The 15,548-nt window shown below is 37.5% G+C and overlaps 1 protein-coding gene across 4 annotated transcripts in view; it reads left to right on the top strand.

Annotated features, from left to right (window-relative positions):
• The window catches only part of EXOC2 (exocyst complex component 2), a 190,604-nt gene that overhangs the window by 68,175 nt on the left and 106,881 nt on the right, over positions 1-15,548 (top strand). For all 4 annotated transcript variants that reach the window (XM_075921345.1, XM_075921343.1, XM_075921344.1 and 1 more), the window contains 2 exons: positions 815-917; positions 5,220-5,338. In XM_075921345.1, coding sequence (XP_075777460.1) covers positions 815-917; positions 5,220-5,338 — 222 coding nt within the window. The remainder of the gene's footprint in view (positions 1-814; positions 918-5,219; positions 5,339-15,548) is intronic.

The following is a 15,548-nucleotide window of genomic DNA, read 5'->3' as shown; positions in this document are numbered from 1 at the left end:
AATATTTCTGGCAAGTTTTCCATCTGAGAGATACATATTACTTTGTAGTATATATAATAGGAGCTTGCAGCCAATTTTTTTAAAGGCTTAGTATTACTAGACATAAAACAGGTTTCAGTAACTACAGGATACAGCTTAGAGTGTCCCTCACTTGGTGTATTTGTGAAAAAAAACTTCAAAGCTAAGGTTTGTATTTTTATAAAATTGTTGTTAAAAGAACTCTTTCAGATGTAAATTACAGTAAAGAGTACATATACCTTGCTTGATTTTTGGTATATCCAATTCAAAATTACTGAGTCTAGAAACTTATTAAGAACAAAGTTCTAATTCTGCATAAAAATCTTTTATAGTATTTTTTTAATTATTTTTTAAAAATCCATTTGAGAAGAAAATGAACAGAGAACATTGCCATCCATCTGGTGAAATTAGTGATATTGCAAAAACAAAACTAATCCAAAATGAACACACAATGAAGTTAAGGAAATATTATTTATGGTAATAAGCAGGGGCCATGGCCGCATATGTAAAAAGACAATAGATTTTGACTCCTATGTGTAGGGAAAATAATGCGGCCTAGACTACTGAACACAGAGCTAACAAAGCCATTTTTAAATGTAAACCTCCTAGGAAAAACATAGTAATTTGGTGGTATTTGAAGATTAATCTTGTCAGAAATGGTTAAATTAAAAACTTGTTCAAATTCATTAGTTTTATCCTAAATCTGTGAGATTTTACTGAGAAAATATTGAAATTTTCAGTATAACACTTCAAGCAAAGACATGTATATTGGAATTCTGCATTCCCTTTTTCATAGATTATGCTGAAGTTGAAACACGAATTGGAGCCCTAAGAGATCTTCTTCTGGATAAATTGCTTGAGACTCCATCAACATTACATGATCAAAAACGTTATATAAGGTGATCCTTTACCTAATATCTTTGTCAGATATATGGTATGTCAGAGGCATGTCTGTGCATTTCCCAGAGAATACATTTTAATCTGATTTTTGTTCTGAGATTATCATTTTCAATTCAAGGACTATGGAAATAAAGACAATAATAAATTGTATTGTGCAATAAATGACACTCCTCCCGAATGAAGAATTTAATCCCAATTATCATTCATTCATTGATTATTAAAAAGCTTTGAAAAAACTTGTATTTACATCAAGGTTCTAGTAAAAACTATCACACTATGGGTCTCATCTGAAGTAATCACTGAGAATACAGATTTCAAAATGGATTGCATATTCATTAATAATAATCCATCTTGATTTAGCATGAATGTCTTGGATTTAGAAATGCTAAAAAAGTGTTAATTTGAATTTCTAGTCAAAAGGTTTTATTCTTCAGATTATCTTTTTGGCTCTTACTCCTTTTAATATGAACAAGTGATAATATTATTTAGAACATGAGCAGATAGATTAATTTGCATAGCAATACCCAGGATCAGTGACATTTTTCTTACAACTGCATTCCCAGAGAGATAACGCATGCTAGTATTAAAGTGTTTTTGAACTCCCCACACTAGCAGCCTTTTGCCAGTGTCGCCCTATTTTGGGTAATCTCTTAGGCTCTGTCTACATTGCACGCTTATTTCAAAATAGCTGATGTTATTTTGAAATAACAGTGTACACATCTACACAGCAAGCCTGCTTCATCTCCTATGGTTGCCATGTGGCGGGCGGCTGCTGTAACTGAAGACCAGCTGTTCACAGCAGCTCTGGGGGCCGGGACTGGGGTACGCGCCGACCACCTAAATCCCCCACTGCCAGCCCTAACCCCTAGAACCCCACCCCTCCACTACCGTCAGCCACTGACCCCAGAGTCCCTTGCACCCAACCCACCAGTGTCAGCCTCCCACCCTCAGAGCCTTCAGTTCTAGCCCCTGCCCATTAGAGCCCTCCCCACCAAACCCCCCAATGCCAGCCTCCTGTTTCCAGAGCCCCACTGCATCTAACCCCCCACCCCCCGAGACTCCCCCAGTGCCAGCTTTCAGTCCCCAATATTATCCCTGCCCCCAGCTCCCCACCCTGGATGCCCCATTGTCCCCTCAGTGTCAGCCCCCCCACCTCTTAGAGCTCCTGAGTGCTAGCCCTGCCCTCCAGAACCTCTCCAGTGCCGGCCCCCTGCTTCTTAGAGTCCCCTAGCCCCCAGAGCTCCTCAGCACTAGCCATGTCCCTTGACCCCCCCAGTGCCTGCCCTGCCCCCCCTCACCTAGCCCTGTGCTGTCTCCCAGCCGCTAGCTAAACACTGCTGCTTGGGTCGCAGCTGCTGTAAGGCTGCCATGCTGGGCTTCACGTGGCCCTCCTGCTGTGCAGCAAACCACTCTTCCATGGCCAGAAGGAGAGCCTGCCCAGGCCCAGTGCTGATTGGCTGAGAGGCGGGGCAGGACAAACCTCTCCCAACAGCTGTGGTGGGTGGAGAGGCACTGGGTGGTGTACTCTAGACCCAACCCCAGAGCTGCTGCAGCCTGGTGCCAGTCCTCACACTGGTGAATGGGAACCGCTGCTTTAAATCCACTGGCCTCTAGATGCAAGGGCTATAGTTATACAGCCTGTAGAAGCAAGGTTGAGACCTGAGCTCATACTATCATGCTAAAAACAGCTGTGGTGACATTGTGGCATTGAGGTTGGAACTCAGACTCTGAAGTGTTAGGTATATGGTAGGCTTCAGAGCCCGAGCTTCCAGCCCAAGCTCCAGCTTCAAAACACTGTCTACATAGCTATTTCTAGTGCAGTAGCAATAGCTCAAGTCTCTCAGCCCCACCCAGAAGACTTGCTGCCATGAGCTGTAGTATACATACCCTCCAGCTTCATTCTTGACGTGGGCCCCCTGTCACATAGGGCAGAATCCACATCAGCCACTTCTTCAGACAATCTCAAAACCCCAGGATATGCACTGACACCCAGATTGCTCTGTGTGCACAGAATAAATTGCATGATTGGCGTCTTAGGCTCCAATTAAGAAAAATTAAGTGTCTAACTTTAATCATATGACCTGTTGAAATCAATAGAACTACTCGTGCTCGAAGTTAGGCATTAGTTTAAGTACATTGCAAATTTGGATCAATAAATTTTAAGTTCTTCCTTACAGTGACCATTCTTCTTATGTGTGAATTGTACAAACACTTTTTGGGAGTTATATTAATTGTATGTAATTGCTATTTCAGGGAATTAAAGTGAAGATTCAAGGAGCAAAGATGTTTGTTCCTTTTTTAAAAATGATATATAAAATGTTCTTAAAAGTTTTTAAAAAGTCTTTCCTTAGAAAAAGGAAAATCATGTTACTCCCTTTTTTAAGTGCTACTTGGGAAGATGCAGAAATGTATAGGAGCTTTTCATGCCCTCACTGAAGTGGCAGAAGTGTTGGATCCTTAGGAATGATCCTGCCTAAATTAAAGAAACTTACACCAATATGTCTACACTAATTGTAGTTACAAAATGGGGCTTAGTTTAGTCCTGGTTAATTTGAGGTGTTACTCGCAGAAGCCACACCAGTTCAAGTCCTGCTTCACAGTACATTTTGTTTACTTTACGGCTGTGTCTACCTTGGCAAGATTTTGCACAAAAGCGACTGCTTTTGCGTAAAATCTTGCCACCTGTCTACACTGGCTGCGAGTATTTACGCAAGAACATTGACATTGTAATGTACAAAATCAGTGGTTCTTGTGCAAATACTTTGACGCTCCCGCTCAGGGATAAGCCCTCTTGCGCAAGTATTTTTGCGCAAGAGGCCAGTGTAGACAGCAACGTTAATTTCTTGCGCAAGAAAGCCCGATGGTTAAAATGGCCATCGGAGCTTTCTTGCGCAAGAGAACATCTACACTGGCACGGATGCTTTTACGCAAAAGCAAATCTTTTGCGCAAAGGCACATGCCGGTATAGATGCTCTCTTGCGCAAATACTTTTAATGGAAAAACTTTTCTGTTAAAAGTATTTGCGCAAAATCATGCCAGTATAGACGCAGCCTACTGGTTTACATAGGTGTAACTATAGTAATATGGGTGTATTAGTGCATGGGAAGTCTTTTGTCGTGTTCATTAAATATCTTTCCCAAAGCCAGGAAAAAGGTTTTTTTAAAGTGGAAATGTTTCCTTAATTGAGTCAAATGCAGATTCAAGTCCTTACAAAAACTGATGGGGTTGAGCTTGTGATTTATAAATCTTCCACAACTATTCATTTTTAAAGAATGTCGTCTGTCTAAATGAGCATCCTTTAACAAAAACAAGTTGTTCTATATGTCTCAAGTACCATAGACAATTCTTAAGAGTTGGAATATTGCAATCATATCAATTAGCATGTCTCAGATGTAATAATCTAGCTTTTGTGAAAGGGTTATGCACTTCTAAGTACTGGTCAGTATTTTAAGTCAGTGTATTTCATCCTGGGTATCTTGCATTGCTATATTCATTCTTTGTTTATGTAGTGCAAGAAACTTTGTAGTATACAAAACAGTAGATTTTCTAATACTTAAGCACTTTTAATTGAAGCACTTTGAAGGCAAAGTTATTCAGTTATTGTTGTCACATACATTCAAAGGCCTATATACTTCGGTTTTAGATATGCTGGACATAAACTTCTACGTCTCTATTTTTGCAAATACAGATGATTTTGAATAGGAGTTGGGATTTTTTCTACATACCTGGTGATGTGCTTCTCCTACCCCCTTTCCTAGAAATTTAAGGCCATATTTTCAAGGAACCTCCTCTAGCCTGTCACACAAGTCATCCATTTTCTCTCTCTCATCCCAACCCTCCATCCCCAAATAATTGTTCCTGCTTTACTCATCTGTTATAGTCCCATTCAGGATTAAAAAGATGATACGATCAGAATATAACTAGATTAGAAAAATATAGTAGATTAGATACTTATGATGTCAACAAACACAGAGCATTGAGCTAAGGTCTTAACAGATAAAGAAAGAACTTGGTTTCAGGTATTGGAGGAATAACAGGCTATCTATTAATGTTCTGTTTCTGTTTTAGGGTTTTTTTTTTGGGAGGGGGGGTCAGGTAAGTCTTTGCCTTCACTAAATTAGGAAGGGAACAAGCAAAACTTGTTCTGATTTGCTGTGTAAATATCTCTCATTTAAAATTTTACTGGATCTTTAATTCCCCACCCCCGAACAAGTACAGAAAAGATACTTTTTTATTAATCTTTTTGCTATACTTTTAAGTTTTCAGTGTGTCAAGTCTGAGCTGCAAATTTGCTTTTGCAGATACCTTTCTGACCTGCATGCTTCTGGAGACCCTGCCTGGCAGTGTATTGGTGCCCAGCACAAATGGATTCTTCAACTCATGCACAACTGCAAAGAGAGCTATGTCAAAGAGCTAAAAGGCAAGCATGTTTTTTTTCCCAGTTTATAGTAAGTCTTTGGTGTGACACTTATGAGTTTGACATAATTTCTCATGTTTTATTTGACAAGCTGTGTTGTATGTGAAATATTTTGCTTTCCACTCTGTTTTACCAGTTTTACTTAAATTGAGATTGATTTAAATATTAATTTGCGTGCCATTTTCCTACTTCAATCTTATTATAGGTAAAAGTTGCACCTCTATAAACCGGAACTCTCTGGTCCAGACCATGGATATTCCAGAATCAGAGAGTCCTGGTGTACTGCGGTTGGGGGGTCGGGAGCCTGGCGCAATGCAGGGAGAGGAGAGGGAACACATGGCTCAGCTGGCATATAGAGGTGGCTGGGAGCCGGCGTGTGGCTCAACTGGGCTGCAGCAGGTGGGAGGGCAGGTCAGGAGGGAGCCTAGAAGCCCAGTAGAGCAGCAGGGCAGAGGGCGTGGCCAGAAGTAGGGGTCCAGAAATGACCTCCCTTGGTCTGATAAATCCTTCATCTGGGACTAGTCAGGTCCCCAGGGAGGTCCAACCCGTACTAAAACAAAAAACCCAAAGGTTAGAATTAATTAAAACAACAACAACTTTTTACTTTAATGGCATTAAATAGTGAAAATATTACAGGCCATCTTCGCTATAAGTTCAAGAGAAGTTTCAAAAACTTGGATTTACAGCAAAACAACTTAAAGTGGAGAATTTTTTTCCTGCGGCTGACTTCATTTGTGGATTTTTTTTTTTTTTTTTTTTTTTTGCGTGACTTAAGAGCAGGGAATGGGAGGACTTCAGTGAGAAACAGATGTATACCAGGGCTACTTATAGCGGGGAGACCCTGTATTAGGCTTCATCTAATCAGCTAAGGTTCAGTCCTACCCTCAAAATATTTTTCCATGTTGGGTTTAATTCATATTGGTTTTTAATTGGTGAATACAGATATCCCCTATCAGAATAAATGCCAGTAATACATGGATATATAGGAGACTGGAGCATTGTGGAATATTGTATTTGCATCACTTGATATGAAGTATTAGATGACGTAGTGTGTTCTTGTTCTTCATGCACATATATTTTTGAAGCTTATTTTATAGATTGACAAGCTGTGGCTACAACCTGCCACAGTGTCCAAATATCGCACTTACTCAGTTTTACCAACAGATTCATCACTATTCAGTGGTCTTCATTTTCACTGGTGTTACTGCTGGAAGCTTCCGGGTGTCACATCACCACAACTTCCAGTTAACATGGTCTGTTATAATAATATCCTTTCCACCCAAAAAGTGTTTGTAAGATTGGTATTGTAGGATGTGAAGACAAAGAAAATGGTACTGTATATGACTTTGAAAATTAACTAACTGGCCAAATTTTAGTATCCCATATAGCCATATGGATCCATCAAACATATTGAAGAACATCTTTTTCACTTAAAGCATAAGATGCTACTTGAGGTAAGTGTATGAGAATCTGTTTTTCTGGGAAGAAAGATAACTCTCTAACTCTCATGTTAATGTTACTCCAAGTGCATCTCAAACCAGATAAGGGTTTCTTTATGGGATGTGTCTAGACTACATCCCTCTTTCGACAGAGGGATGTAAATAAGACACTTAGAAATTACAAATGAAGTCGGGATTTGACTTTCCCGTGCTTCATTTGCATAACTGCATCATGGCGCTTTTTTGAAAGAGTGCCATGATGCAGTTATGCAAATGAAGTGTGGGAAATTCAAATCCCAGCTTCATTTGCAATTTCTAAGTGTCTAATTTACATCCCTTTGTTGAAAGAGGGATGCAGTCTAGACATACCCTTTCTTGGAACCACAATTCCATTGAACTGTGGAAGTGTTTCACAGAACTGGTATATAGGGTTCGCAGGTACTTAAGGTACTTGAAGATAATAGAACAACGAATTCATGAAATCTAAGTAGGGCATGTACAACATATGCCTTTAGCTTCAGTCTATGCTAGCAGATGCTGCTATATGCCATATAACAACAGTGGTAGTTGGAGAGAGTTTCATTTAGGAATTCACCAATTTAGGTGTAAAAAATAAATGAAAGTAATAAGATCCACATAAAAATATAGTCGTAGGCTATTGCTTTCTTATTTCATCTGAAAGCTTATTGAAAGCAACCATTCCTTAGCTTCTTATCCAGAGAAATAAAAGAGGAAGATATGAGGTTGAGACTTTTTTTCCTAAACTTGTCCAGAACATTGTTTCTTAATTATGAGTCTGTGGACTTGCATGGGTCCCTGAGCTTTCCCTGACACAGTTTAGGAAGGTAGCAAGCAAGTCCCTGGTGTCAAAAAAATTAAGGAACACTAGTCTAGAAAACTGAGATGTGTTCGTTAAAATTAATAGAAGATGTTTGTCAAATTTCCTAGCCTGTTTCAAAAATCTCAGCCTGTGTCTAATGCTTCTGCTTATTCCATATTATCTGAATTGATAATGTGTGGGACTTGAAGCAATTGATCTCATCCCAATGTTAATATTAAGCACTTTATTGTGTTAGCAGCTTTCTGGGAACTAAATGGGGAATTTATGCAACCTAGTCTGCAGAGCACATATGTTTATAAATGTATGGAACAAGCAATACATACATAGATACATATATTAAATGAGCTTAAATGAGTGTGATTGGAGATGTAAAGTATATTAAAAGGCAGTGTAATAAATGGATGTCTTTCAAGAAAGCAATATGTCTTTCCATTCTAGATATGAAATTGTTTATGTAGAAAACAGAGAAATCAAATTTATTTATAGAAATAAAAATAAGGAGTTATTTATATTTATACTGTATTTAGAGACCATTCCCCAAGTGAAGTTGCTAACAGATTTTCAGACTGCCTTTTTTTATTAAAAGCCTCCTTTCCAAGAAAAATTAAATTGTATATCAAGTATTTGGCAGCAGACACTAGTCACAAAGTTGATACTTTCTTGAATGCTGTATAAGATCTTTCTCAAGGTTTCAATTTTTAACAGGCATAGCATGCACTTATCCTAACAGATGGTGCTCTTCATATTATAAACATGGGGATACAAAGCTAAAGATTACCACTGCACTTTAAGAACACCAACATTAATCATTGGATATTCCAGACTATTCTTCCACTGACTGATTATACAACACAAATTTGATTCATATATTTAAATTTAACCAGGTCTGATGGTGTTAAAACTTCAGTAAAGATATCTCAAATGCCAGTAGGAGGGAGACAGTGTGTGTATGATGTATCACAAGCATTTTGAAGCTAAACTGTATCTGTTTCAAACAAGAGGAGTGCTCTGGATTGTTGCGCATGAAAAATTTTCTATTGCCTTAATACAAGTCTAATTCATCTCTTAAATTCCTGTGACAGATCCAAAATTAGACCAAAGCCTTTGCTTTTCCTGCCAGGAAAGCCTTTGGTTAGCCCCCCGTTGACATCCCCAAACAGGATTTTTAAAGGTGATCATCAAAGATGGTTGAGGGTTTATTTTGTGGGGGCGGGGGGCAGGGTGGAGGGGAGGTTGTGGGGAATGTGGGGGAAATAGCTTAATACTATTATTTGCTAAATGCCCCATATCCATGAGAGGTGATTGACATGTCAGTTTAAGACCTGTCTGTCCACAATGGGGATTTTCCCTATTTCAATTATTGTTGCTCAACAACCAATATATCTGAACCAGAAAAAAAATCTGTAGTGTGGACAGTGTCAATTGCTATAAGAACTCTTTATGTGTAAATGCTGGATTTGCCTGTCTGCACTATGGAATTCAGTAGAGCAGCTACACCAGCCAGACAACCGGTGGCTGTAATCAGGACAAATCTGCAGTATACGCAAGGATTAAGTAAACTTCCCCACCATGCATGTATTATTTTAGCTTTCCGTAGAGTTCTCCTGACAGTCTACCCAGTTGTCAACTAACAGAATCTCAAAGGCTCTAGTAGGCACCTGGAGAAAGAAGACAGTAAAGATGCTAATGTAGTTGACTTTTTATTGTATGCTGTAGTTTAATTAGATATTTAAATATTGTTTTTGTATTCCAAATGAGAATGGTGGATTTATAACAGTACCTTCATCAGGAAAAAATCTGTTTAGTTGGACACTGTTGGACAAGTTGCATTCTATAATTGTTACTGGTAACTAGACTGTGTTAGAATTCTGACACAGCACAGTGTAGAGCATGCTAGCGCAGCTTGAAACAGTTCATTAGGAAATTTTATCCCAGTTGCCCATCAAGTTCTTTATCTGCTTGTATAGTCATTTGTTCCTCTGACAGACTTGAACTTCTTATCTTCATTATATTTGCTAGTGAAAAGTTCTTGTTCTGTTCGTCTGTCTCTTTCTCTTTCAAGGTAGGATGAGAAATCCTTTATATTTGTTGTTGTTTTTTAAATTTTATGTTTATGGAATAATTGCCCAGAGATTGAATGGAGCCCTTTTCTAAATCTAAATAAATACTCTTGCAGCACTGCATTAGGCCAGCCATTTGTCGAAAGACTCATTGTGGCTAGAGCCAAAATCTTTCCCGTCACTTAGTCCATAGGCTCATCCTTCCCAAGGAAGATTTTCCAGCATAGACATAGAATTGTGGGAGTCTTTTAATTGCTATTTGAATGTAAAGCCTGCCTTGTTAAAAGCACTGTGAAATGTTAATGTCTGCTCAAAGTATATACTGCTTGCATATCTACCAAAAGGTACCTGAACAGTAAAGAGTATAGAAGCTTCAGGGGATAGCTGAGTTAGTCTGTACAGGATAAACTTAAAAAACAACAAAAGGTCTGGTAGCACTTTATAGACTAACAAAACATGTAGATGGTATCATGAGCTTTCAGGGGCACAGGCCGCTTCTTCAGATGACCGGAGTTATGAGTTTAGGATGTGCAGACCAGCACTAAGTGTTTCACTTAGGGCTTGATACTCTGAATTGATCCTCCTGTGATTTGGGAAGAGCCTAGATATTTTCCAACCTGATGCTTAGTCACCTTCATTATTCCCACAGCTAAAACAATATTTATTTAAATGTATTTGGCCTTTTATTTATCATTTTAGCACATTCCTTTGGTTTTTCATTACTTTTGTAGACTTCTTGTAGTCAGACTTGTAGTTCGGGAAATATAAGGGACATAATGAAGTAAAGTGACAGGCAAATAAATGCAAATAAATAAGCTTTAGTTTAAAATTTGCTCAGGAGCAGTGCCAAAATAAAGTGAGTATTGAGATTTCTAAAGTGAATATGTGGGAAAGAAACTTTAGAGAGTAAGAATATTTTCTAAGTGTCTGATAGTTATTGCTGGAGCTTTGCTTTTGGCTATGTGGGTCTTGTGATCCTGTGAGCTAAAACAAGGAAGGAACTTAATGTTGTTATTTTAAGTGACTGTAGCTAATATCATAGCTTCACATGAAAGATGTTCTGAGTCAGAGCAAGGATATAATCCTTTTTCAAACCTTTAAAATAGACTTATGTAAATCCTAACACCATTAAAGTGTGAATTGCCCGATGCATTATGTGGCATGTGTTGGTATGTATAACCTGTGTACATTGTGTTACTTTTTTAACAAAGTAAACACATCAGTTTTGAAACAGAAAAATGTATCACATTTAGCCAATTTTTTTATGCTAAAATGGTATAATTTTGGCTGCATTTTTAGTATGGTGCTCAACTGTAGGTACTGTCTTAAGGATATATGTTTTCTTTTGATGCCAGAATAACAGCAGCTGTACATAGTGTGAAGTAAGGAGGCAGATGCTTAGATCACTTTGCTCTTTCTTCTGTACCATACTAGGATTCTATTCACCTTGCGATGAATGATCTATCTTTGTTAGAGCAGACAAGCCAGCAAGACTTGTGTCAAAAGGGCCTTTTCAATTTGTTATCCTAGCAGCTGGTTCTCTTCTATTGCCTTCACTTACTGTACATCTGGAAGAAAACTTCTTGCAGCTGGGAGCCATTTCATGTCTAAACCACATCCCCTGTCAGTCACAGAAATAGTCTTTTGACAGTGAATGTCCAGCAAAACTCTTAATGAGTTATTAATTAAGAAATTAAAGTATTAATCACTACTGAGCTTGACATTGGACTTTTTTATTGTATGTCTGTTTTTAAATTGTTAAACCTATGTTGCAGTAAAGATGTGACAATAAAAAAAAATATAATTCAATCAAGGCCAACATTTACAAACTGGGGTGAAATCCTGGCCCCATTCAAATGAATGGTAAAAGTCCCATTGGCTTCAGTTGTCAAAATTTTCCCCACTGCTAAAATTAGTCTACTATATCCTTATAGAGGTGCCTAAATAAAAGTAGCTGACTGTCAAGAATGCACTGGAATAGACCAGTAAAAACAGTCAGTTTTATGTAAGTGCCTAACTCTAGGTACTGAGTTTTGAATTCAATTATTTTGAGTCCTTGGGACTAAGATACAAGATTGCCCATCATGTAATTACAAATAACAAGCCTAATTGCCAGGTTTTGGTTTGGCTTGCTCCAGTATTGTCAACTACAAAAAGTGAAAAATATTTGTCAAGTTCTTATTTGTTATTCCAAATCTCTATTTTTCTTCCTGTATAAGAATTCCTATCTTAAATGCAAAACCTTCCAGCACAATTTGTTTTCAAACATTTTTCAGAAATATCAATAGTTGTAATGCATGAGAACTAATCTAGTAAATGCTAGGTTTTTTTCTGTTTTGTTTGAATGGATTTTTTTTAATGTTTTACTTACTGACCATCTGAAATCTGTCATACTTCTAAATATATATGAGAGAGTATTGAAAGCAAACAAAACAGTAATTTATCTCTTGATACAGGGTAATTTTAAGGGAATTTGTAGTACTCTCTTAATTTCTTGTCTCAACAAATTGAAATTCTTCTATGTAGCGTGCTTGAAAGGAATCCTATCCTGGTTGTGTCAGTGCAGGCTCCAGGCACTGCATGTTTGGTCAACAAGCAACAGTGGGTGGTCGGGCTGTAGGACAGGACAAGGGCCCGCTGTGCACAGGAAAAAATGTTCAAAGGTGTTTAAGGGTGGTAAGGAAGTCTGCCTCCCTTCAGAGAGTCCGGAGGCTATAGATCAGTATACCCTCACACTTGTGGCCTGTGAGAAAGCTCACTATAAGAGACATAAAGGATGAGAAAATACAGTAACTATATTCACCTAGTTACACATGTGCAGAGTCCTCTTAAATGTCACACATATGCGCACCACAGCTAAAGTAGTCTGTTTCAATATTGACTGGCACTTCAGCTTTTAAAGGAAATTTGTAATTCTTCAGATGTCTCATTAGAAGTTGCTTTTTCAATCCAAGGAGAAATAATATTCCTCAATAGAAACAAACTTCAGTCAATAGCCCTTCTGAAATCCTTTTGAAAAATTGTAGTTGAATTTTACTTGCGGGATATGCCAGATACAGATTTGATGCAGCAATAAGGCCACATTTAAAAATGGCTCAAAACAAAATCTCATTGTTATAAAGGGGGGAAAAAAACAAATAAAGTGAAGGTACAGAGAATTTTACTGAACATACATTTGCTGTTGCTTAGTTTCACAAATAAGTTTTAGAATATAATTAATTGTTTAAAGGGTTTAAATGGTTGACCTGTTTATAAACTACAGCAAAACTACTTTAAGTATATTGCCTATAGATCTTCAGTGCAGTCACACATAGTAGCATGCTGAATATACAGTATATGTACATAAACCATATTGTGTACTGTACGTAAATGTGTATACACATTTAATGTGTATATAGCTGAGAGAGAGAATTCTAGTTGTAATTATAGCAGCATGCACACAAGAATATATTCATAATTACTTTACTATACAGTACGTTTATGCATATGTGTAGTAGATGTCCTCATAAGACATACAATTGCTTTGTATGCAAGGATCTGATTTTAAGAGATGCTGAGCACAGATGAAGTGTGTGCAAGTGTCAAACATATCCATTCTAATATTCATATTTTATCACAGTAAATATGTGATGTAAAACACATATTTTAATGCATATTATATTCAAAGAGTATAGGAAAATATTTTAAAGTGACTTAAAAATCATGGAGTAATGAATATAAAAATCTCCTGTTACAAATTCTGCTTTATTTGATCCTTTTGTGGTTTTACAGTTGTAATTAAAGCCTTTTTATATGTACATTTTCTTTCTGTTAGTGTGGTTGGGTATTTGCGGAGAATGTAGTGAATTTAAATGTAAATATTTATTTTTCCATATTTCTTTCATTAAATATAAAGTAACAAATATGATCTACATAGATCCTGTGTTTTGGAATTAAATATTTCTGTGCCATCAAAGATGTGATACATTTTTTAAAAAGTGTGTGTCAGTAATGTTTATGCATGCTGCAGATAACCTGTTCCTGCAATATGACACCCTTAATTTGTGGAAATTCATACCTAACTTGCTAAGAATCTCTGGTTAAAAAATGTAGAATGTGGGGGGGAGGGTAAACTTGTAATCACAATAATTTCTTTTGGGTTTTTAAATATTTACTGAATATGAACATCTCCATTCTTTACTTTGGTCTTAAAATAATTCCATGGCTACCCTAGTATTTGTGCTCCTAGAGAGGAATTGAATATGGGAGGAAATTTGTTTGTAAGTTAACTCCCACTTTTCAAGATTTATGTTTAGTATGCAGTCTTCAAGCGCTATCTTCTGGCCAGTTCAGAGCAAGATCAGCTTTGCTAATGTACTCCAGATGTTAGTCCTGGAGGTGTATGTGCTGTTGCTGTTCCCTGCTGCTGTGTTATACTTGCCTATAATGTCAGACAACCAATTAAGAAATTAGTTCATGTTAAACTTTCTTTTCCTCATACTACTGCAGCCTAATGATATGGTTTCTAGTGGAACAAGAGAATATTCCTTACACTACCTTCTGTTGTTAGTGAATAAATCAATAATTTTGGGTTTTATAGAATTTTACGGCTTTCAATATCTGTATAGTATCAGGTTTTTAAAGTGATTTTAAGTGAACTTGCCTAAAGAAAACTTTGCAAATGGTCTGTTTTTCTTAAATAATTCTGGCAGTTGATTAGGCACTGACATTTTTAGAAACAACCTATTTACAAGAAATTCCTCACATTTACAAGGTATCTGGATGTTGAGGGCAGAAAATCTATTTCAGTGTGTTAAAGCATGAAACTTTCACTGTCTCCTGTACTTGAAAAGTGGTTTGTTAGGGAAAATACTGTAGTTTTAATTTTATAATTATATTTAAAAGCACATTTTAACTGAACATATATATTCCAACTAAATAACATGAGAATAGCCAACTACCAAGCCATGCTGGAAAAATAAGACTAGTTAAATTATGACTGCATCACTAAATTTTCTGATAAAATCCCACTGGACAGCAGGAGAAGATGGTAAATGTTTTATTTCAGATTAGCAATTTGTGGCATATACTTCCAAACAGACAGCTCCTTGATGTGTCAGATACTGCCTCTGAATCTATGACAAATTTGTTGCCATGAGAACATCTTACTGGCTACATGAGTCCAGGATACCTTAAGATACGCAAGTTACCATACAGGGCCTCTGTTTTGAGGGGTTTGACCTGCTTTTTGAGAAATATGACTTATTCGCTTAGGGTACGTCTACACTTGCCCCCTAGTTTGAACTAGGGAGGCAAATGAAGGTGACCGAAGTGGCTAATGAAGCGCGAGATTTAAATATCCCACACTTGATTAGCATAGTCACAGCCGGTCACTATTTTGGAAATTGACTAGCCTGATTTAACTAGCCAAGAATAGACGCAGTACTCCGAGAAAAACCCCTTAACTCGAATTAACTGGTGATACTCCTGCTTTGACAAGGAAACTAGCTAAGCCTCAGACTTACCCTAGGAAGTCTTACCGTTAGTGAAGACATTCCGAACCTTTAAGAAACCATCATATGTTCCAGACAAGTGAAACATGACTTCCCCTGCATCATCTTCACAACTGACAGCATCCTCAAGGCAGCAATCTTTACTCCTCAGTTGGGAGCTGTGAGTGAGTTCTAATAGATCATGTTGTTATATCAATTCCATTTGGAGGTCATCTTTTTCATTTTCTTGTGGCTTAGAGTACAATAATTACAGATTGTTAGGTTACAGAGATAGTAGAAGTGGGATATAGCATTTTGTTCCACACTTTCCTCATCCCTGATCAGAGACCTCTAGTGACCATCTCTTGGACCAGTAGAAGAATTCTCAAGGAAGGGGTTACA

This window comes from Pelodiscus sinensis, chromosome 2 (genome assembly GCF_049634645.1).
Source record: "Pelodiscus sinensis isolate JC-2024 chromosome 2, ASM4963464v1, whole genome shotgun sequence".
Taxonomy (NCBI): Eukaryota; Metazoa; Chordata; order Testudines; family Trionychidae; genus Pelodiscus; species Pelodiscus sinensis.
The sequence above is the reverse complement of the archived record's forward strand: the minus strand, read 5'-3'. Positions and strand labels throughout refer to the sequence as shown.